General features: G+C 40.3%; 2 protein-coding genes across 15 annotated transcripts in view; one reads left to right on the forward strand and one right to left on the reverse strand.

The window, feature by feature from the left end:
• The window catches only part of LOC147914348 (uncharacterized), a 75872-nt gene extending 53110 nt beyond the window's left edge, over positions 1 to 22762 (reverse strand). The window contains exon 1 of the mRNA XM_087444198.1: positions 22569 to 22762. Within this exon, the coding sequence (XP_087300324.1) occupies positions 22569 to 22618 (50 nt within the window). The 5' untranslated portion in view covers positions 22619 to 22762. The remainder of the gene's footprint in view (positions 1 to 22568) is intronic.
• Positions 22763 to 22859: 97 nt separating this feature from the next.
• LOC147914349 (uncharacterized) overlaps positions 22860 to 25364 on the forward strand; it is a 65915-nt gene continuing 63410 nt past the window's right edge. For 11 of the 14 annotated variants that reach the window (XR_015555357.1, XR_015555358.1, XR_015555359.1 and 8 more), the window contains exons 1-2: positions 22928 to 24150; positions 24405 to 24568. The gene's annotated coding sequence lies outside the window, so the exon portion shown is untranslated. The other 3 variants (XM_087444413.1, XM_087444415.1, XM_087444417.1) reach the window with 3 other exon arrangements.

Below are 25364 nucleotides of genomic sequence, written 5' to 3' on the forward strand. Positions count from 1 at the left end.
TTACGATACCAATAATGCAAAGGAAGGATGGGTTTTATTATTTCAATTGGCTTGCTTAATAGTTCTCAAGTGAGTTGTCTTTCCTATTCCTTCAGGGCAAAAATTTCTCAAGTTTTAATGCAGAAAAAAAAAAGGATATCAGGATATCTTAAGAATAACGGACAATTGTGCAAACAACTGACTGTGGAGTTGGGCTCTTTCCCAACAGTTGATGGTTCTTCATTTGTTCAAGAATAAAATCAAAGGCATGTTGTTGGGTATGTTTTGACACCATATGCAAATACTTGTAACAGAACATGAAGAAAGACTTTCCAGGGCTGAATGAAGCCAGACTGGAGTAGGAATCCTCCTTCACGACAACACATGTGTGACGTGCTGTTGGGTCAGCACCTGAATGCAGTCACCCAGGAGCTCTGTCCCTCATTTTCACACCATCCAACACCATCTGACGGAGCCCCCAGCACATGCCGTCATCCTGATGACTTATCATTGTGAATTTGTACTCTACATTCATAGAGGTAAAGTCTAAGGAAAAGAACCAACAAGCTGTTGAACTTCACCTATAACTTAAGCTTTTCATCAAGTCTTATATAGATGCCTCATGAGAGATAGCAAAGAATGTCATCCCTCTCATCAATATGAAAACATTATCATTTTTATCATTAATTTTTAAGATTCATGCTTATTTGTATTATTTAAAAATTTGTGACAAATACTTTTTTAAATTAACTGAAAATTTTGGGTCCACATGTTTCTTGTGGACCCAATACCCATTAGAGGCCCTACAGAGAGAAAAAATTCAGAATTATGACACAGGGGTTTGCAAACTATGTTCACAAGGAACATTCATTTTTCCATGAGATGGACCAACTAAAATCATACAACGGCAATTCGCATTTTACCAATCCACAGAATTAAAGTAAGTTTATGGACAGAATTCAGAATTTTCTCGATTATGTTTTTCTGCCATACATTTTCTTACGTTTTTTGATGCATGCTAATCTTGTCTATATATGAGCATCACCAGTAAATGATTAAAACGATAAACGGATAACAAAAAAATATTTACTGAATCTTTTCACTATGTATTTTTTTCTGATATGTATAAAACTTTTTTCTGCTGGTAAAATGATTCCTAGTTGACATGACAGAAATAAATATGAAAATATTTCAGTGTATTATACAAAAAGTGCCGTGACTTCTAGCTTGCCTTGAAAAAAATTATTTCAGAAATTATGTTAGATAAAAATCTTAAACTTCTCCAGGGCAAAAAGAATATACTACAAATAAAGTAATAAAAGACAAATTGGAAAAATTATATTACAAACAAATACACAAAGAGGCTTTTACAACACAGTAAGAAAGAGAGAGACAACCAATAGAAAATGGAGAAGGGACATGAATTGGCCTTACGCAGAAGAGGAGCTACAATTCACTGGTCTCCTGCAGGTGTGCGCTGATTCCTGGGACAGGAAACCGTGAACAAGCAGAGTAAGGACGACGGCTCCCTAGACTCTTCTCTGCTTGTGGTACACATCCACTGAGCTCATTCAATACTTTTTCACTCTGAATCCATGCCCCGCAAGCAATCTTCTGATTAATCATTTGTTTTCTCAAGGTTTTGGAACATGAATGGGAGGAGTTGAATTGTAAATCACAACTGCATAAAGAAGCTCTGGGGCCTATACAACAGTCTCATGAAAAGAAACTAACCCATGAGGGAATTGGGAGATGTTAAGGGTACAAACTTGCAACTAGTAGATAAATAAGTCCTGGAGATCTAATGTACAGCACAGTGATTATAGAAAACAATACTGTATTATAAAATTCACAGTTGCTCAGAGACTACGTCCTGTGCCCACCACAAAAAAGAAATTATAAATACGTGACACGATAGAAGTGTTAGCTAACACTATGGCGGTAATCATATTGCTCTCTCTCTATATACATATATGCCTAAAATTTACACAGTGTTATATGTCGATTATATCTCAATAAGAAAAAAGAAACTAACACTTTGTAACAGAAATTTATAGACAACAAAATGCCTTCATTTTGTTACACAACCTTGGTTCGAAAAGTTAATTAGAACAGAAGCCAACAGCCTTAGCCAGAAGTTAATGAACAACTCTTAAAACAGCAGTTCTCAAAGTGAGGTCCACAGAACACTGAGGTCCCTTGGGAGCTCGACAGCTTCCCAAGACTTAAAGACTTCTCTGATGAGATCAGTGTTGATGTTACCAATGTGATTTTTTGATATATTGCATGATGAAATGCATCAACATCTAGATAAATTTGCATCAGTGAACCAATGTTTACCAAGTGATCAATACATGATGTTACAAAATCATTGCATGAGTAAAATATCCATTCAAAGTACAAGATAGATAAACGGATTTTAATGTAACAGTACATAAAGTTCATTTGTATGGTTTCAGATTACATTTTAAGAAATTACCACTTATCCAGTTTTGATATATCAAAGTAGAATATAGAGAACTCTCTTAAAAGTCTGCTAAAATAGCCCCACACATCCCCATTTCCTGCACATGTCCATGTGAGGCCACATTTTCTTCACATACTTCAAAGAAGAATAACATATTGACTGAATGCAGAAGCAGATATAGCAATTCTCCAGTCTTCTATTAAGCCAGACATGAAAGAGGTTTGCAAAAATGTAAAATAATGTCACTCTTCTCATTAATAACTTTTGTTTTAGAAAATATAGACATTTTTGCTAAAATATGTTATTTGTGTTAGCATGTAAAGGGTTTATTATTTTTATTTTTAAACAAATTAATAAATATTTTAACATTTCTCAGTGGTAATTTTTAATACAGTAAATATCAATAGATATAATCCTTATACAAAAGCTCTTTGGATTCCTGCATAAATTTCAAGAGTCCAAAGACCAAAAACTTTCAGAACTACCATCTTAAAAGACTGATGGGTGGAAGCTGAGGTTTCTTTTGACCCTGCCGATGGGGAACTGAAGTAACTCATCTGTGGAGAGGGGAGGGGGCCGTGGGTAGATGGTAACCTGAGATTTGAGAACAGGTGAGAAAGTTTGAGATGGTTACTATGGAAAACCAGAGGGCACTGGGAATATAATGCGATGGTGCTCTTGGGGCTCCTCTTAGGTGTTTCCTCTTGGACATCCTTTCTGATGCCAGTGGCCATGTGAGCAGGGGCTTTCTTGCGCGGAGAGCTGTTTCCAGATTACCCAAAGCTGCTGGGCCTCATGCTGTCCTCAGTGTCCTAGAGCCATGCTGAGATCAAGCAAAGGCTGGCTGAGTGTCCCCCACCCATGCCCAGTCTCACATGGCTCAGTTCACCTGTGTCCCGGGGGTTCAGGCCCGTCCCAGAGACCCAGCATGGTCAGACTCTGTGCTGCTCACTGCCTTCTTTCTCCATTACCTGAGGCACCACGAAGACCCCTCTCCTCACAGAGCCTCTCCGTTCACATTTATATCAACTCAGGCAAATGGTGGTCTTGAGAGGGGCCTCACCATCCAGTAGTTCAGCAGATACAGCCAGACTCTGAACTTAATTTTGGCTTAACCCGGACCTCCATGGTCAAGGAACATTCTCCCTGACTGTACTATGACTTCTTCTCCTTGGCGTGCCTCTCAGACCTCTTTCTGCTCCCAGAATCTTCTCTTCTTAGTTCCTTATTAGAACCCAGAGGGGAAAAGTAATCCTCATGTGTCAGGCAGTCATTCCACTGTGGTGATGAGTCATTCATTCTCGTAACAGTTATTTACACAGTACCTGCCACGTGCCAGGCACTGCGCTAATGATGGGGACACAATTGTAAGACATGATCAGGACCCTCATGGAGCTGACAGTCGAGTAGGGGACAGACATTAGACAGACATTTAAAATAAATGTCTGCGTATAAATTGTGATGAGTGCTATGAGGGAAGAGAGTGGGTTCTAAGATCAGCAGAGATTGGGTGAGGGGCAGTCAGGGAAATCCTCTCTGAGGAAGTGGAAGGAAGCCCGTGTGAGCTGGGACCTGAGCAGAGCTAAGAGGATCGAGGGGGGATGGGGTGCAATGGGAATGTTCCAGTCAGAGAGAGCAGCACATGCAAAGGCCCAGGAGGGAATGAACTTGATCAGTTACAGGGATTTAACTAAGGCCAGTGCAGAGTGACAAAGAAATGGTATAGCCCAAGATGAGAGTTGGGCAAGGGTGGGATGACATGGGACTTTGTCGGTAATGTTAAGGTGCTTAAATTTCATTCTAAGTGTGATGATTCCCCATTACAGGGTCTTGAGCACAAGAGGGATGGTCTAATTCTAAAAGATCCACTGAGTGCCAGGTGTGCCATGGATGTTGGGGGTGGGGAGGCGCAGGGTGCCTCAGGAGTGGAAGCCGGATGAGCAATAGGAGGCAATTGCAGCAATTCAGGGAGAGACCAGGCAGCTTGGACTAGAGGGCTGGCATGAAGATAGGCAAGGTGGGGACACTAGGGAAGTGTGTCTCTGTACGTATACAAAGGCATGGCACTGGAGGATGGGCAGAAAGAGAGGAGAACATGACCCAGCACGGAGTGCTGAGGAGACCCAACATTTAGAGACAAGGGTCAGGCTGTCATGGGGTGAAGTTGGTATGAATGACCATAGTCTCCAACAACTATTGAGCACTTGCCATGTGCCAAACTCTGGGCTGAACTTTACATGTGCTGTCACATTTATTATTACATGACCCCTACGGTGGAGCCTCAGCACCCGATGACCATGGGAACTTCCACACCAGCCTGCACGCGCTACTTCCAAATGTCTTCCACACGAGGAGATAGACTCCTTGGCCTTATATAAGCCACTCTTGTTCCCAGTCTCTGCTACAAGCAGCTGAACCTAATCTAAACCAACAGGGGAAGACGCTGGGATAAGTCATAGAATCCATGTAAGAGGCGAAGCTTCACGCTTTGAGATAGGCCTGCACCAGGACAGCTCAAGCATCCTCAACAGGAGGCCTTCTGCTCTAGGGCACTGCCACTCACCCAACTGGCCTGGGCACCTTCCAGGTTCAGTTCCAGATTCCAAATTCCCAGGAGAGAAAACGTGATCGGCTCAGTGTGGATCACAGGTCCACCCCTGGACCAATTGGCTATGGTCTGGGGACAGGGTCACATAGCAAAAACCTTGCTGCTCGGCTTCTGCACCACCACTCCTGGGTCCACTGCTAAAGTAGCTTGTAGCATATTCAGGTCAGAGTGACCACAGTCAAGGCGTTAGCAGTGGGACTCTGCACGTGCCCCTGGGGCCTTTGAACTTGCTCCTCCCTCCCTCTAGGATCCTCTTCCTCCTACTCTTTGCCTGGATAACTCCTTTAACCCCTAAGATCTTGCTAAAAATGTCCCTTTTTCAGGGAGGCCTTTCTTACTCCACCCCAATCCAAACTAGGTCCCTCTGTTACGGCACCCCATTGTCTTCCTTCGTGTGAAGGAAAATGCTTACGGTGTATGTGTTATGATCTGCATAGACCTGCCTTCTCCACCTGTCTGTAAGATCCTTGAGGGCAAGGACCACATTTGTTTTGTTCCCCACTCTACTTGCCAAGCATCAAAAATCAAGACTAGCACACAGTTTGTGCTCAATACATATCTGTTAATTTAATGAACCAGACCAAACATATCACCTTTTCAATGTTCTCAATTATCTGGAGTCGCCTTTCTCGGGATGTAACCTGATTCCTTCAACCTCTGGCCCAATGAGCCTGTTCTGACTTTCCTGGATGCCTTAAATTTGTATCGGGGAAGAACCTGCTATTGTAGGAAAAGCTCTGGACATGGCAGCAGGAGACAGGGCTCAGGTCTCTGCTCTGCCGTCAACTCAAGTCACTTCATGGAGTTGAGACTCAGTTTCTTAATTCATAAATGAGGATTTTGACGAGATGATTCACAAGGCCCTTCTAGCACAAATGTCTATGATTCTCCTTTCCCATAACAATTCAATAGTCTGTGTATGGTTGGAATTTCCCTAAGTATATGAAAAGAGAGAGATGTAAAGTATATATGGAGAGAAAGAATATATGTTCTGAACAAAATTCAGAACAGGCCAGCTGTTCTTTAATGTCAATCATCATGGACAGAAAGTGATCAAAATGCAATAAAAAGTACAGAGTTGAAGATAATGAGGAAAACTGCACAAGAAAGGGAAAATATAGGTCCTTCTGGTAACACCAAATGAATGGCAGGGGCACCTGAATCCCTGGTGTGCAGAATGCTTTATCTTGTAGAGGGATGGGAAGGAAAGGTGTTTCCCCACCCTGACCTCCCACCTCACCTGTCAGCTCAACCCACGCTGAAGCAAACCTCTCTAACTCGAGTCCTGATTTCTTCTTCTTCTTCTTTTTTTTTTTTTGGTGAGGAGCATTGGCCCTGAGCTAATATCCATTGCCAATCTTCCTCTTTTTGCTGAGGAAGACTAGCCCTGAGCTAACATCTCTGCCCATCTTCCTCTATTTTTCATATGTGGGATGCCACCACAGCATGGCTTGCTGAGCGGTGTGTAGGTCCGCACCCAGGATCCAAACCCATGAACCCCGGGCCCCTGAGGCGGAGCATGTGAAAATAAGCACTACACCACCGGGCCAACGCCCTGATTTCTTCTTATTGAGATGTAATTGATATGACATTATGTAAGTTTAAGGTGTGCAAGGTGTTGATTTGAAGCATTTATATATAGCAATATGATTACCCCCATAGTGTTACCTCACACCTCTTTCATATCACATAATTATCATTTCTTTTTTGTGGTGCAAATATATAAGATCTAGTCTCTTAGCAATTTTGAAGAATGTACTGCAATATTGTTGGCTATAATCTCTGCCATGCATTAGATCTCCAGAACTTATTCATCTTCTAGTTGCAAGTCTGTACCCTTTAATAAATCTCCTCAATTCCCCCATACGTCCAGCCCCTGGTAATGACCATTCTACTCTCTGTTTCTATGAGTTTGGCTTTTTTAGATTCCACGTACAAGTGATATCGTAAAGTATTTGTCTTTCTCTGTCTGACTTACCTCACTTAGCATAATGTCCTCAAGATCCATGCATGTTGTCACAAATGGTAGGATTCCTTTCTTATTTCTGAATAATATTCCACTGTATATATTTGTATATACCACATTTTCTTTATCCATTCATGCATTGATGTATACTTAGGTTTTTTCCATATCTTGGCTATTGTAAATAAGGCTGCAATGAACATGGGGGTACAAATATCTTTGCAAGTTAGTATTTTCATTTTCTTTGGATATATAACCAGAAGTGGAATTGCTGCATCATATGGTAGTTCTATTTTTGATTTTTTGAGGAACCTCCATAGTGTTTTCCATACTAGCTGTACCAATTTACATTCCCCCCAACAGTGCACAAGGCTTCCCTTTCCTCCATACCCTCACCAACACCTGCTATTTGTTGTCATCTTGATGATATCTATACTAGCAGGTGTGAGGTGATATCTCATTGTGGTTTTGATTTGCATTTTCCTGATGGTTAGTGATGTTGAGCATCTCTTCATGTGCCTGTATGCCTTCTTTGGAAAAATGTGTATTCAGCCTCTCTGCCCACTTTTTAATCAGACTGTTTTTTGTTTGTTTCTTTTGGAGTTGTATGAGTTCTTCATATATTTTGAATATTAATCTGTTAACTGATATATGATTTGCAAATATTTCCTCTTATTCCAAAGCGTTTTTCATTTTGATAATTTCTTTTGTTGTGCAGAAGCATTTTAGTTTGATGTAGTCCCATTTGTTGATTTTCACTTTTGTTGCTCGTTGGGGTCTTAATTTCTTAACTGAATCTCAGATCCTAGTCAATGTTTATTGTTGAGGACCACCGCACCCCACCCAGAGAAATAACCCACATGAGCAGGAGTTTGGACTGTGGTTATTCTATATGCATGACACATTGAAATGCCATGCTGTGTAACTAATGAATGGCACACTGCAGAAACATGCTTCTCCTGAAGAGCTCAGCATATTCATCACCTCCATAACTTTGGGTCTTTGTGTTAAATGTAAAATCTTTATTAACATCAAAATTTTGCATGTACATAAATATATCTCTCTTCAAATGCATTTAATCATATTTTTAAAAATAAGTTATATACTGTACAAACAAGTGGGCTTAGATTTTTCCATGTGAAATGTGCAATAGGATGCTATTGAAACTAAGGTCATAGCATTAATCATGTTGGCTCATGTGATGTTATGGTTAAAACCGAAAGGATTTGGGAATTCCAAAATTCCTAGTACACAAAACAGTGCAATGCTGCCATCCACTAGCATTTGATCAATAAGAAATATGGCTATAAAAAATTACTCCATTTTGCAAGATGAAAAAGTTCTGGAGATCTGCTGCACAACAATATGAGTATATTTAACGCTGTGGAACTGCACAGTTAGGGGCCAGCCCCATGGTTTAGCGGTTAAGTGTGCTTGCTCCACTGCTGGCAGCCTGGGTTCAGATCCCGGACACGCACCTACGCACCACTTGTCCGGCCATGCTGAGGTGGCATCCCACATACAGCAACTAGAAGGATGTGCAACTATGACATAAAACTATCTACTGGGGCTTTGGGGAGAAAAAGGGAAAAAAAAGGAGGAGGATTGGAAATAGATGTTATCTCAAGGCCGGTCTTCCTCAGCAAAAAGAGGAGGATTGGCATGGATGTTAGCTCAGGGCTGATCTTCCTCACTCACACACACACAAAAGCTGTATTTGGAATTGCACAGTTAAAAAAGGTTATTATGGTAAATTTTATGTTATGTGTTTTTTACTACAAATAAAATTTTAAAAAGATACAGAGAAATTACTCCATTATAGATTCTGTCTGTGGTAGCCAGCCTCCAAGATGGCCCCCATCAATCCCTATCTCCTGATAGTCACACCTGTGTGTAGTCTTCTCCCACATTGTTCCAGAAGTGATGGTGTGTCACTTCTAAGATTTGGTTACAAAAGTCTGAAGCTCTCATCTTTGTCCCACCCCCCCAAACTCACTCTGGAGGAAGCCAGCTATTATGTTGTAAAAACCCTCAGGCAGCCTATGGAGAGGCAGACGTGGCAAAAAACTGTGGTTTCAAGCCAAGAGCAGGCAAAGACCTGAAGCCTGTCAACAACCATGTGAGTGAGCTTGGAAGCAGGTCATCCCCCAATCAAGCTTTCAGATGAGACAGCAGCCCTGCTGACAGCTTGATGGGCAGTCCCAGATTCCTGGCCCTCATAAATTGTAAGATAATAAATGTTTGTTACTTTAAGCTGCAAAGTTTTTGAGGTAATTTTTAATCCAGCAATACATAACTAATACCCTATATAATGACCATTGATGTTTGTAATGATGACCTAGGGTCCTGAAATATCCTGACACATTTTCTGAATCTTCAATAAGAAGTTGCAGGCAGCCAGACAGCCTCCTGATACTGTTGAGGGCTTACTATACTCAAATTCCCTGGATGACATTGTTTGTGACCCTCACTCCATGAGGAAGTTTGATTAAGCTGAAACCCATATCCCCCTACTCTTCAGAGTTACGAAGAGTTTATTACAAAGAAGAACTGAGAAAGAGTAAGATGGGAGCCAAATAAGGAGCAATTCAGCAATTTTTATTCAATTAGATGTATTAACTCTTAAAGAAAATTTAGAAAAAGTGTATCACATGAGTAAAAGTTTTGAAAGGCTGGCATTCTTCGAATTAGCCCAAGCACAGTCAACTAACTTTTCCTCAAGAGGTTAAAGAAGAGACTATTTTTGTAAGAGTTTTGCAGTATAATTGTATCTTCCATTCAAAGAGAATTTGGAGGAGAAGCTTAGTTATCTGGAGAATTTCTACTTGTAAAAACTATCATTATTATTGTATTGATCAAAAGATAAGAGAAAATGTACCCGGAGTGCATTTAAACAAAAATAACAAAATAAAATAAAATAGGTAATGCATGTTGTCATTTAAAGTGTTGCCTGAATCAACTGACCATTGGTAGAGGAGATAGAAGAGATAGAGACATGCTAAAAGACAAGCAAAAATGTATTTTTGTTTTGTTTTATTTTAAAGTGGAATTAAGTTTTTCAACTAAAATGTAATTCTTATTCAGTGGCAAATATTCACAAACTAACGCCAATGAAGGCGTATTGTGCAATGTCATTGGTGTCAGAGACAGTTACCCTCAGATGCAATGTCAGCAGAAACACTAGCAGCCAGTTAAGGAGTAAATGAAGCTGGAGGAGATGAAAGTCAAGATCGATTCAGATTCTTAGCATATCAGATAGTCCTCATTCCTGCTTTGCCTGCTCACTTTGCTGAGTCTCTCACTGCTGCTCTGACTTGTAAATTAGGCAGGAAAGATCCCAATTGTGTGTGTGCATGATGTATCCTACATATAGAAGTATATAAAATATATTTGTACAGTTTAAAGTGAAAAAACAAAATAAACACCTTTGTATCTGTATTAGTCAGGGTTCTCCTGAGAAACAGAACCAATGGGATATGTATAGATATGTAGAAGGAGATTTATTATGAGGAATTGGCTCACATGACTATGGAGGCTGAGAAGTCCCTTGATCTGCAGTCCTGCAAGCTGGAGGCCCAGGAAAGCCAGTGGTGTAGTTCCAGTCCAAGCCTGTAGGCCTGAGAACCAGAAGCACCAAAGTCCAAGGGCAAGAGAAGAGCTCAAGCAGAGAGAAGGAATCTGCCCTTCCTCTGTCTTTCTCTTACAGTAGTCCCCCCTGATCCATGCGGATACATTCCAAGAACCCCAGTTGATGCCTGAAACTACAGATGGAACTGAACCCTATATCTATACTATGTTTTTTTCCTATACATACATATTTGAGGTGTGACAGCAAAACTAGCACGAATTTGTTTTTCCTTCTTCACAATTTCCAAGAAGATTCATTCATATCATAGATTTTAGCAACCTCAGTATATAAATTTTTTTCTTTCCTTATTTTCCAGAACTTTCATCTTTTCACTTAAAGGAAGCACTTTATGGCTCTCTTTGGTGTATCCCAATTGCCAGCATCACTATCTTTGGGCATTGGGGTTATTGTTAAGTAAAATAAGGGTTACTTGAACACAAGCACTGCGATACCACGACATTAGATCTGATAACCAAGACAGCTCTTAAGTGAATAATGAGCAGGTAGCCTGTGGATATGCCAGACAAAGGGATTTGGATGCCTTTTATTTTTATTATCATTATTATTATCTTTTTGCCTAATTGCTCTGGTGAGGACTTCCAGTACTATGTTGAATAGTAGCTCTGGTAGTGGGCACCCTTGACTTCTTCCTGATCTTAGAAAGAAAGCTTTTAACCTTTCACTATTGAGTATGATGTTAGCTGTGGGCTTGTCATATATGGCCTTTATTATGTTGAGGTTTGTTGCCTCTCTACCCAATTTGTTGAGTGTTTATCATGAAAGAATGCTAAATTTTTTCAAATACATTTTCTGCATTTATTGAGACGATCAAATGATTTTTGTCTTTCAATCTATTCATTCTATCACTGTGATATATCACATTTATTGAATTGCTTATGTTGAACTATCCTTGCATCCCAGAAATAAACGCCACTTGATCATGGTGTATGATCCTTTTAATGTGCTGTTGAATTCAGTTTGCCAGTATTTTGTTGAGGATTCTTGCATCAATATTCACCAAGGATATTGACCTGCAGTTTTCTTTTCTTGCAGTATCCATATCTGGCTTTGGTATCAGGGTAATGCTGGCTTTGTAAAATGAGTTTGGGATTTTTCCCTCCTCTTTAATTTTCTGGAAGAGTTTGTGAAGCATTGGCATTAATTCTTCTTTAAATGTTTGGTGGAATTCAACAGTGAAGCCGTCTGATCCTTGGCTTTTCTTTATTGGGAGGTTTTTGGTTACTGATTCAATCTCCTTACTTGATGTTAGTCTGTTCAGATTTTCTATTTCTTCATGATGCAGATTTGGTAGGTTATATATTTCTAGGAGTGTATCCATTTCTTGTAGGTTGTCCAACTTGTTGACATATCATTGTTCATAGTACTCTTATGATCCTTTGTATTTCTGTGGTATTCGTTGTGATGTCTCCTCTTTCATTTCTGATTTATTTGTGTCTTCTCTCTTTCTTCTAAAAAAGGTTGACGTTTTGCCAATTTTGTTTATCTTTTCAAAAAACCAACTCTTAGTTTCATTGATCTTTTCTATTTTTTTTCCTATTCTCTATTTCATTTATTTCTTCTCCAGGGCCGGCCCCGTGGCTTAGCGGTTAAGTGCACGCGCTCTGCTGCTGGCGGCCCGGGTTCGGATCCCAGGCGCGCACCGGCGCACCACTTCTCCCACCATGCTGAGGCCGCGTCCCACATACAGCAACTAGAAGGATGTGCAGCTATGACATACAACTATCTACTGGGGCTTTGGGAGGAAAAATAAATAAATAAAAATTTTAAAAAAAAATTTATTTCTTCTCTGATCTTTGTTATCTTCTTCCATCTGCTAAGTTGGGTTTGGGTTGTTGTTTTTTTTTCTAGTTGCTTGAGGTGTAGTTAGGTTGCTTATTTGAGATCTTTCTTTTTTTTAATGTAGTCATTTGTTACTATAAAATTCCCTCTTAAAATTGCTTTTGCTTCATCCCATAGGTTTTGGCATGTTTATTTCCATTTTCATTTGTTTCAAGATATTTTTCTGTTTCCCTTTTGATTTCATCTTAGATGTATTGGTTGTTCAGGAGTGTGTTGTTTAATTTCCATGTATTTGTGAAATTTACAGTTTTCCTCTTGTTATTGATTTCTAGTTTTGTACCATTGTGGTCAGAAAAGATACCTGGTATGATTTAAATGTTTATAAATTTTCTGAGATTTGTTTCAAGACCTAAAATATAATCTCTTCTGGAGAATGTTCCATGTGTGCTTGACAAGAGTGTGTATTCTGTTGTTACTGGATGAAATGTTCTGTAAATGTCTGTTAGGTCCATTTGGTCTAGGGTATAGCTCAAGTCCAATGTTTCCTTATTGATTTTCTGTCTCAGTGATCTATCCATTATTGAAAGTGGGGTAGTGAAGTCCCCTACTGTTGTTGTATTGTTGTCTATTACTCCCTTCTTATCTGTTAGTATTTGCTTAATATGTTTAGATGCTCCAATTATGTGTGCATATATGTTTACAATTGTTATATCCTCTTGATGAATTGACCCCTTTAAAATTATATAATGACCTTCTTTATCTCTTGTAACAGTTTTAGACTTAAAATCTCTTTTGTCTGATATAAGAATGGCTACTTTGCTCTCTTTTAGTTTGCATTTACACGGACTCATTTCCCATGTCTTCACTTGAGTCTAAGTGTGTCCTTGAAGTTGAAGTGAGTCTCTTGTAGGAGGCATATAATTGGGTCTATTTTTTTTATCCTTCAGTCACTCTGTGCCTTTATGTTTGAGAATTTAGTCCATCTACATTTAAGGTAATTAGTGATTGGTAAAAACTTACTCTCGACATCTTGTTCATTATTTTCTGGCTGTTCTGTAGTTCCTTTGTTCCTTTCTTCCTCTCTTGCTCTCTTCTTTTGTGAACTAATGATATTTGATAGTGGTATATTTGATTCCCTTCTCTTTATCTTGTGTATATCTTCTATAGATTTTTGCTTGGTGGTTACTCTGTGGCTTACTTGAAACACTTTATAGCTATAACAGTCTATTTTAATCTGTTAACAACTTAGCTTTGATCACATACAAAAATTCTACTCTTTTACCCCCCCACATTTTATGTTTTTAATTTCACAATTTATATCCTTTCATATTGTGCATCCATTAACAAATTGTTGTAGCTATAGCTATTTTTAATACTTTTGTTCTTTAATCTTCTTACTAGTGTTAAGTGGTTAACACACCACATTACGGCGTTAGAGTATTTTGAATATGACTATATACATACACTTACCAGTATATTATATATTTTTATATGTTTTCATGTTACTAGTTAACTTCCTTTCATTTCAGTTTGAAGAACTCCTTTCAGCATTTCTTGTAAGGCAGGTCTAGTGGTGATGAACTCCCTCAGTTTTTATTTATTAGGCAAAGTCTTCATCTCCTTCATTTTGGAAGCACAGCTTTGTTAGGTAAAGTATTCTTGGTCAGCATTTTTTTCTTTCAGCACTTTGAATATATCATCCCACTCTCTCCTGGTCTGCAAGACATCTGCTGAGAAATTTGCTGATAGCCTTTGGGGGGTTACCTTGTATGACAGAAATTGTTTTGCTGCTTTTAAAATTCTCTCTTTGTCTTCGATTTTAGACAGTTTGATTATAATATGCCTTCGAGAAGATCATTTTGGATTGAAATCTTACAGTGATCTTTTAGCTTCATGAACTTGGATGTCCAAATATCTCCCCATGGTTTGGGAAGTTCTCAGTCATTATTTTTTTTTTTTAAAGATTTCTACCAGGGCCAGCCCTAGTGGTGTAGTGGTTAAGTTTGGCATGCTCTGCTTTAGCTAACTAGGGCTGGTTCCTGGGCATGGACCTACACCACTTGTGGCCATGCTGGTGTGGTGACTCACATACAAAATAGAGGAAGATTGGCAAGGGAAGTTAGCTCAGGGCGAATCATCCTCAGTAAGAAGAGGAAGATTGGCAACAGATGTTAGCTCAGGGTGAATCTTCCTCAGCAAATAAATAAATAAAAAGATTTCTACCCCTTTCTACTTCTCTTTTCCTTCTTGGATTCCAATGATGTGCAGATTGCTTCTTTTAATTGTGTCCCATAAGTCTTGTAGGCTTTCTTCAGTCCTTTTTATTTGTTTTTCTTTTTGCTCCTCTGACTGGGTAATTTGAAATTATCTGTCTTCAAGCTCATGAATTCTTTCTTCTGTTTGGTCCAGTCTATTATTGAAGCTCTCTATTGAATTCTCCAGTTCAGTCATTGTTTTCTTCAGCTCCAAAATTTCTGTTTGGTTCTTTTTTATGTTTTCTATCTCTTTGCTGAACTTGTTTCTGTTCTTGTAATATTTTCATGATTTTATTAAATTGTTTATCTGTGTTCTCTTATAGCTCTCTGAACATCTTTAGAACAATTATTTTGAATTCTTTGCCAGGCAATTCTTGTATTTCCATTTCTTTGGGGTCAGTTATTGGAAGTTTACTGTGTTTCTTTGGTGGAGTCATGTTTCCCTCATTCTTTGTGATCCCTATAGCCTTGCATAGGTCTCTGTGCATTTGAAGAAACAGTCACCTCTTCCAGACTTTATGGACTTACTTTGGATAGAACTTCACCTGTGAATGGGGACATGCTGCAGTGTGACCCCAGGTCTAGTGGTGCAGCACACCAAGTATGAGGTTGTACGGTGGCTCCAGTTTTCGGAGGAGATGCTGACTTATTGGCTCAGGCCACTGAGTCCTTGTTGTGGTCGACAACTGTGTGGTTGTTGGTAAACATTGCAGGGAGTTCATAGAGGGTCCAAGGGCTGTTGAGGTTCTCAGAGCCTCACCTCAGCATCTAAGGGCTAGGGCAAGCAGCAATGATAGCTGGAGCCAGTAGTATGTACGCACTCAGCTTCAGGGGTAATTATGGGTGACTGTATAGTGCAAGACCCAGTTGCAAATGCACACATAGTGTTGGAGGCCGGGGTAAGGAGCAAGGGCTGAGGCCAAATATGGGCACCCTAGCAACTATGGGAGCTCTGGTTGTTGGCATGTACTACGATGACTGCTGGTTGTTGCCAAAGGTCCACGGCAGTGGAGGCCAGTGTTTAGTGTTAGAACAGGGGCATACAGGTGTACAGCTGGAGGGGCTAGCTGTAGGTGAGCCCAGTGGTGCAGGCCAGTGACAGGAGACAGGGCTGGATGCAGGCCCACAAGCAGATGCAGACACCCTGGAAGTTGGTGTGCACTCCTGTGGCTGCATGGTCTCTCCACAGGTGTGTACATGGCAGTGGAGGCTGGTGATGAGAGTTGGGCTGGGGGCATGCAGGTGGGCAGCTGTGGGAGCTAGTTTCAGGTGGAGGCCAGTGATGGGTGATAGGGCCAAATTCAGGCCCACAAGAAGCTGTAGGGGCCTTGTACTTTCTCAGCTATAAGATCTTCCTATGGGTGCACATATGGTAATGGAGGCTAGTGGTGTGCAAGTGTACAGATTGAGGGGTTAGCCCTGAGTGCATGCACTGTGGTGGAGGTCAGCCACAGGGATTTAGACCGTGCAGCTGCAGAGGCCTGGGCTGGCTGCCAGCATGGGTCCCAGGCTCCAGTGTGATTGGGATTGGGGATCAGTGAGGGACTCAGGTGGCCAGCATCAGTTAATGGGAAAATGTACCTATAAGGTGATAACCAATGAAATCTACAGGAGGTTTGCAGTGGTTATGCTGGCCATTGGTTTCTTCAGTGGTGAAAGCTGCTGGAGTCATCTACAAAGCAGGTTATGGAACTGTGGTTGCTCCCTCTGTGTGGCTGATATTGGTAAACTCTGCTCTTCTTCCTTGTTCCTAGCCATCTCTATACTTCTCAGCTTTGCCAGTCTCTGGGTGGGGTGAAAACTAAGTAGGTGCTTTGTGTGTACCTTGAAAGGCTGGGAAGCTGGTCACTCACTTCACTCTCCCTTTCCCTGAAAGGAGAATTTTTCTGGCTGAGGAGTTCCCTCTTAGTGCTGAGCAATGTCTGATTGGAGGATGTGGTGATGCTGGCCAAATGAAGCTGATCTTCTTTCCCTCTTTGTGTGGCTATTCTCAAGTTTTTGGTTGTGCTGTGTTGCTGAAGTTTCTTAGGTGGACTCTAGAGCTCTCCCAGAGCTCTTTTTGTTTGTGGATAGCAGTCTAACTGTTGATTTTTGTGGGGGAAGGGAGGCTGAGGTCTCCTACTCTGCCATCTTGGTGACATCACTTACTTATATATTGTTAAGGATTTTTTCATCTGTGTTCATTAGGGATACTGGTCTTTTCTTTGCATGTGATATCTTTATTTGCTATTGCTATCAAGATAAAATCTGGCCTAACAGAATGATGTGAGATATGTTCTCTCTTTCTATATTTTCTGAAATAGATGATGAGGGATGGGATTATTTCTTCCTTTAATACACAATGGAATTCACCATTTGAGTCATCTGAATCTGGGCCTTTCCTGAAAAGCATTTAATTACTAATTTAATTTTCTTATTTACTATAGATCTATTGAGATTTTCTATTTACTTTGAGTTAGTGGTGGAAATTTGGATCTAAGAATTTGTCTATATCTTACAAATTGTCTAATTTGTGCCATAAAGTCATTCATAATATTCTCTTATAATCCCTTAGTTTCTGTATGGATGGCCCTTTTTTCTTTCTGATTTTGGTAAATTGTACTCTCTCTCTCTTCTAGATGCTAGCTAGAAGACTGTCAATTTTGTTGATCTTTTAAAGGTCAAGTTTCTGATTTTATTGATTTTTATGTTTTGTATTTCATTGACATGTGTTCTAACCTTTATTATTTCCTTTCGTTTGTTTTCAGTTTGGTTTCTTCTTCTTTTTTAGTTTCTTAGGGTGAAAACTTACGTTACTGATTTGAGACTTTTCTTCTCTTCCACTATAGGTGTTTAAATTTCTTTCTTTCTATAAATTTCTTTCTAAACACTGCTTTAGGCACATCTCATAAATTTTGATATACTATTTTTTAAATTTTCATTCACTTCAAACTACTTTCTAATTTTACTCCCAACTTATTCTTTGACTCGTGTTATTTGGATGTGTGTCATTTAATTTACAAATATTTGTACATATCCCAGATATATTCTGTTCTTGATATTTCACATTCCCTTGTGGTTGGAGAACATATTTTACATTATTTAATTCTTTTTAAATTTATTGATATTTATTTTATGGCTTAGGACATGGTCTATCCTGGAGAATGTTCCATGTGCTATTGAAAAGAATGTGTATTTCGTAGTCATTGACTAGATGTTCTATATATATCACTTACGTTGAGTTAGTTGATAGTGTTGTTCAAGTCTTCTATTACCTTGCTGACTTTCTTTCTGTTTTTCTATCAGTTATGGACAATATGGAACAGAAATTTCCAACTATTATTGTTGAATCGCTATTTCTCCTTTCATTTCTGTCAGATTCTTGTTTCACGTATTTTGAAGCTCTGTTATTATGTTTGTATGTATTTATAACTTTTATGTCTTTCTGATGTGTTGATATTTTATCATTTGGATATGGCTCTCTTTGCCTCTAGTAATATTTCTTACTTTAAAATGTACACTGTCCAGTGTTAAAACAATCCCTCCAGCAGTCTTCTGGTTACTATTTGCATGATATATCTTTTCCATCCTTCTAGTTTCAACCTATATGTGTCTTGGAACCTAAGGTGTGTCTTTTGTAGATTGCATATAGTTGGATCTTGTTTTATTATCGATTTTGCCAATCTCTGTCTTCTATCTGGGCTGTTTAAATCATTCACATTTAGCAGTTATTGATAGGATCAGAGTTACATTTGCCATTTTATTATTTGTTTTCTATGACTCCAGTCTTCTTTGTTCCTCTTTTCTTCCTTTACTAACTTCTTTTGTGTTAAATAAATCTTTTAGCATATCATTTTAATTCCTCTATTATTTTTTATATTTTTGAGCTATTTTCCAAGTGTGTGCTCTAGAAATTCCAATATGCCTCTTAACTTATTACAGTTAAGTAACTTATTACAGTTATTTAACTTACTTCAAATTAACATTAACTTAATTTCCATGAAATATAGAATGTTTTCTCGAATATAACTCTATTCCTTCTCCCTCCTTTGCTATTATTTTCATACATATTACATCTATATGCCTTATAAAGCTAACAATACAGTGTTATAATTATTTCTTTATACAATTTTACATCTTTTAAAGAATTTAACAGAAGAAATCAGAAAATATATTTATAGATTCTTTTATTTTAATCCAGATATTTATTACTCTGTAACTCTTCATTTCTTCCAGTTGATTTGAGCTACTGTCTGGTATCATTTTCTTCCACCTCAAAATATTTCCTTTAGTATTTCTCATAAATCAGTTCTGATATCAAGCAATTCTTCCAGTCTTTTTAAATTTAGGAATGTCCTTTTTTTTACCTTTATACTTTGTGGATAGTTTTGCTGAATAAAAGTTTTCATTAGCAGTTTTGTCTTTCCATATTTTGACTGTGTCATTCCACTGTCTCCTATGGTCCATTTTCTCTGATGAGAAGTTAAGATATTATTTATACTGATGCTCTCCCGTACACATTAAGCTGTTTTTCTCTTGCTTCTTTGAAGATTTTCTCTTTGTGTGTGGCTTTCAACAGTTTGACTATGATGTGTCTAGGTATAAATTTCTTTATATTTATCCTACTTAGGGTTCATTAAATTTCTTGGACATGTAAATTAATATTTTTTCATCAAATTTGGGAATTTTGGGGCCATTATTTCTTTAAAAAATTACAGTAACTATTGGATTGACAATTTGAGGAGGTATATTAGATGAAAATTTGGAAATTTTATCGGGAAAATCTGGGAACTTGGAAATTGGAACAATTACATGTCTTTGGATTCAGATATAGCCTGAACTCATTTGTCACAATGAGTTCCACTTGATCTCATAAGTTGTTTCTTTCTGTGTGAGTCTGTTCCTGCATTGCTGGTACTCAACTACAGGATGAATCTCAAAATCATTATCCTGAATGAGAAGTCACACACAAAAGAGAATAAACTGTATGATTCCTTTTGCATGAAACTCTAGAAAAGACAAAACTAATCTATAGCGACAGAAATGGAGAGGAACAGTTCCCAGATGGAGGTGTCCGAACAGTTTAAAAAGCAATCCAATATATTTGGGCTCTCAATAGATGGAGATTACCTCAAGTACTCATTCAGATAAGATCTGAATACAGGAATATCTTCAAGAGGGATATTATGTTCCTGCATCTTCTAAAAATGATCACTAACCATATGAGGACAGATGCCAGGTAAGCACACCTTTTCCCCCAATCCCTGCTAGGATGGACTCAGTGTGAGTTCAAGATCAAGGTGAAGAAATTGTATTCCTTCACTTAGGTGGGTTTACCAAGCATCCAGGAAGCCCAAAGTTATTATCAGAGGAGAAAGATATGGTCAAACATCACTACTGGTTGGTCAAAACAGATCTTCTCTGTTCTGTACAACTTGCCTGGCAAATTAGGCCTTTGAGGCTTACTAGGCAGTTCAAGTTCATTGTACCTGACACACTCTCTGCAATTCTAAGGCCTTTAAGCTTTACTAAAAGTCATGGCTTGTGAGGAGCTGAGGAAAAGAAGTGAAAATTAACTGACTTCTGACAGTGGCTCTCTCACTTTTCTCTCTCTCCAAATCCTAAGGGGTGACCCTAATATAACTCACCCCTGAAAGGGGATGCACACTCTCCTTAGTGCCTGCCTGTACAACCTCCCTTACTGACTCCAGGCCCATAATGGGAATACAAAACCAGCTATTCTCGGAGGAAAATTGCAAGGTCTAACCCAGAAATAAAAACACAAAACACAAAAGGAACTCAAGATCTTGCTCAATAGTACAAACAGAAATAGGTAGCATATATGAGGATGGGTCCTTAGCAAACTAGACCAGGAAGGATGAATTACCAGGTTTGGATAGGGCCAAATTTATCAATGCGAGTATACTCCCTGTGGACTCAGGAGCAGCCCATGCTGCATTTTGTACCAATGAAATATATATTTCTTTAATAGGATCCTGACAAATATTTCTTAAAACTCTCCATATTTCTGACACGCAGCCATCTTTTGTGGTGACCTGAAGAGATCTTTGGTGGTGGCTCTTTGATCATGAAGTCTATTGAAATGAAATAGATGGGCACCCTACTAAGATACTTCTTAAGATATATATCTATATATACATATGAAATTCTGGGTCTCATAGGCAGAAAACTAACACAAGTCATCAAAACAGGGATTCAGATCCTCTTTCCCAGTCCTTGATATATCCTACTTTATAGACAGGAGGCTTCAATGACAGGGAGGCTGTGTCCCTTTGACAAAATTCCTCATAACTTAGTCACAAGTATATACAATTAATCATTCCCCAGAAGTCCCCAAGGGAGATCTGAGGCCACATAGCAGTTGAATCTCCTTCAAACTGTATGGTGGCATCATTGCAAGTTATGGCTGCTGCAATTACAGTCTCAGTTAGGGGTGGTTCTGAAATGTGTGGTGAAAAGAAATCTTCCCAGGGGGGCAGAGTTTAAGGAGGTATATTTAGTTGTTGACTTTGTGAAGAAGAGACATGTCCTGAGTTTAGATTTATCCTGAGTCATGTCCAATAGTTCAATGAGTTGACTAGTAGTAGGGGGTTAGACAAGAATAAGAATGGAAAATTGGTGACAAAAAGGTCTGGAGGAGATGTCTGTGCATAATTCTAGGAATAGTTACTGAATAGGGTTTACAAATGCTTAACAGAGGCTAGGATATTAGAGGGAGAACAAGTGAGGTTTGCGTCTTTATTCCTTTGGCTCTCTGTGCTGAGCCATGTAATGGCCGTTACAAGGTTTCTCTTCCTAAGGCCACAGCTCTCATAAGAGTGGCCTTTTCTGCCAGGTTCTAGTAATATTATCTACCCTCATTCTAGGCCTGGTGTGATAATGACTCCTTACCATCGCTAGTTTCAAGATGCTTTACCTATCCTACCCATGTTTTTAGAGCCTTGTTTATTAGACTTTCCTCGTGTCCCACTGTTTCTTGACAATTGACACCTGTTTCTTGAGGGGACCTTGACTAATAGGTCCACACAACAACCCTGATCATCAACTCCCTGGGGTTAGGGAATTTAATCTCTTTTATTTGATGTTGCTATCCCAGCATCTAGAATAATTTCTATTGCACAGCAGATTTGCAATAAATGTTTGTTAAACGAACATATGAACAAATGAACATTTTCTCTCCATTAGTGAGCTTTATATTAAAATCTATTATGATTGATTTAACATAGTTTGACAGCAATTTTCTGCTTTTATTCATAATTCGTTAAAGAATGGCAAAGAATTACAAATGCCAGCAAAAAGCAAGCAAAAGTCGTGCACGGAAATCCAAGATAATTAACATAAAAATTTGTTGCAACAATAAGAGAATTCTGCAAGAAAGAATGTTCCTGTATCAAAACCAACAGCTTTCCTATAAGCATCTACACCCGGATTCCCTGTCTCCACCTCCCCAGGAAAACCTCCACACTAGACTCCAGGGGTGGGAGAAGGGGCTCAGGGGTTGGTGGGTCCGGTGGCTGTAAAGGGGTGGAGGTCCTAGATTGAAAAATTAAAATTATAATTTTATAATTATAAAATTATATAATTTTATATAATTTTATTTATATAATTTATTAATATTTATATAATTAAAATTAAAATTTATATAATTATATAATTTTAAAATTATATAATTATAATTTTATAATTATAAAATTATAATTTCAGCTATATAATTTCAGTCCTACATGCCGCAGTCGTCATGCCTTTTTGTTCCAAAATTAATTTGCCTACATAACTCAAAATTCTTTCACACTTCATCTAAATAATTTTAATATTTTCAACATCCCATCCATATACAAGTTTCCCCAATTCGTCTGCAAATGACTTACGAAAAACATGCTATTTCAATCTTGAGCCAATAGAGGACCACTCTTTGCATTTGGCGGCAGAGTTCAGGTTTAACCCTTAACCTCTTCAGGCTCGGAGAGAACTTGCGCAGGAGACTTTTAACACCATCATTCTCCAGCTCTCTGACACGCGGAGACGCTAAAAGAGCGACCTCAAACGTGGAGGCTGAGGCCTACGGGAAACGTAGTCTCGAATCCTACCGGTTCACCGCGCGGCACTGTGGGAAGGGGAGTCTAGGCTCCTTCTGCGCATGTGCAGCCGTAGCCCCGCCTCCTCATTCGTCTTCCCTGGACTCGGAGGAAGCCTTTAGGGTACCTGAGAGTCTCCTCAGAAAGTAAGGGGTGCGCTCGCGGGGTGACACTCCTGGGGACCGCTGCGGGGCGGGAGCCTATGCCTCGCGATGGGAGCGGGAAGTCTCTGGGACCCCGTCGCCCCCAGCGCCGCTGTGTGCGCCCGGGCGGGCCCTCGGCGGGGGGCAGGCCGGTGGGGGACCCGGCCCCTCGGGCTCCCGGGGCGCAGGTGCGGCTGAGCCCGTCAGGAGCAGGCGCCCCGGGCGGCCCGGGGTCTGCGGGGACCGTGTGCCTGGCCCCGCTGCAGCCCGACCCGAGAAAAGCACAAGTCGGCGGCGGGGGGCGGGGAGGTGGGAGTGCGTTTATAACGCGGACGGTGACCCCGGGTCTGCGGTGGAGCCCGAGCTCTGGAGCCTGAAAGGCCCCAGGTAAATTCCAGCTCTGTCACCTGCAGGCAGGGGCGACAGAGGGAACCTGGGTCAGGGTTCTCATCTGAAAATATTAATAATGACTGTCTCACGGCGTCGTTTTGGAACTTAGGTCTGTCATGCGTTGTAAAGTATTTAGACAAGTGGCAGGTAGTAAGCCCTGAGTAAGTGACAACTGCTGTCATAGTTAGAAGACGCTTTGTCTTTTTTCGCTGGAGGCTTACCGTACCCTCACAACCACCTGAACAGAAACCGAGGCTCAGCGGGGTGGAACGATGTGCTCGAGTCAGGAGCTAGCAGTGAGGGAGTTTGGATTCAGGGGCAGGTGTGCTTACTTCAGTCTCGGGCTTCGTCTAATATCACGCCTGCCTAAGACTGGCATCGCAGCCTTCACAGCACTTAGGAAAGTGGCCTGTCCCCGAATCCCCAGGGGTATAAGGGAAAGTGAATGCAGATGGAACCCTACAATGTGCCACTATTCTGGGATTTCTAGTGTCTCTTCAGGTACAAAGGTCAGACAGAGGTTCCTGGCCCCTTCTGCATTGACAGGCTGCCTTTTAAGTCTGGTATTATAATGAATTTCAAGAATCAGGTGTTTGCCCCTAAAATGAATTTGTTTCTCGGAGCCACACCCCAGTTGCCTTGAAATGAAGTAACCTTTGTGAGGTAGGAAGCAGGGGCCTCTGTCAAGCAGTCTTACCTGGAAGAGAGCACCTCTCTGACCTTAGATCCTTGTCTAGAGCTTCAGAGCAGAGACAGAAGAGCCCAGGAAGGAGCAGATCTGATCCGCTTGCTCGGAATGAGCCAGACTTAATGATGATGCCACCTTCAGGAGCCACCACACTGTGAGTGGGGAGTTTGAGCCATCCTTGAGAAGAGCAGGGAGAGCTGGGGTGGCCCAGGGGCAGGCTGCTCAGGGAAGGCTGCTTTGTTGAAGAGCTTGTGAGGGCGAGGTCCGGGGGTAAGGGATAACCAGGCAGAGGGAGGAAGTTCTGTCTCCAGTCCCCTTAAAGGCCCCCCGCTCGTTATAGATGCTGCGTTGCTGTCACAGGTGTCCATCACCACGTGTGACATTAATACCATTATCCTGATCTCACAGGATCCCAGGATGATGATACTTGAAGGATTTTCCAAAGTCGTTTACTTCCAACTCTCGAAACCTTTCAGACCCAATGTCTTTAAAGGTTCAGTGACTTGTTCAGGGAAACCCAATTTGTTTGTGACAGAGTCAGAAGGAAAAGAGTGCAGTTCACTTTCTCACAGGTAAGTCAGCAAAAGCATCTCATCAAAAGGGCCTTTTGGGAAGTACCTCACAGCTGAAACAATTAAAAGTTCTTGCCTTCCAGCATCCTATGTCTCTCTCTTTTTTTTTTTTTTTTGTGAGGAAGATCAGCCCTGAGCTAACATCCGTGCTAATCCTCCTCTTTTTGCTGAGGAAGACCAGCTCTGAGCTAACATCTATTGCCAATCCTCCTCCTTTTTTTTCCCCAAAGTCCCAGGAGATAGTTGTATGTCATAGTTGCACATCCTTCTAGTTGCTGTATGTGGGATGCGGCCTCAGCATGGCCAGAGAAGCAGTGCGTCAGTGCGCGCCCAGGATCCAAACCTGGGCCGCCAGTAGCGGAGCGCGCGCACTTAACCGCTAAGCCACGGGGCCGGCCCATCCTATCTCTTTTACTAGGCTTACCGTGGATTGTCTATACCAGGGGGTAAATAATCCTATGAGAAAAATAGATAAATGATGCATAGTGAGTGTTTTTCTTCTAAGTTAATTTTAATGAAAGAATGCTGTCTTATCCTTTGGTGTACTTATTTCAACTAATCTGTTGTTTTTATTTCTTTGTGTTAGTCAGAAAGACAGGTGTTATTGTTAAATCAATCAAGGAAACTTCATGTTCACTCAGTAAAAAACTGCAGATGATCATTTCAGAGTCACACAAAGACAGTGGTGCTGCCTGCCCGTGATCCTTCTCGTGCCTTTTTAAGGCCCAGAGGGTCCTATGTCTTTGGGGTAGATGATCCTTAACTGGGGTGCTGAGATTTGGCGAGGTGGAATCTC

The sequence above is a fragment of the Ceratotherium simum genome, chromosome 20 (assembly GCF_057802395.1).
Source record: "Ceratotherium simum simum isolate JZ-2026a chromosome 20, ASM5780239v1, whole genome shotgun sequence".
Taxonomy (NCBI): domain Eukaryota; kingdom Metazoa; phylum Chordata; class Mammalia; order Perissodactyla; family Rhinocerotidae; genus Ceratotherium; species Ceratotherium simum.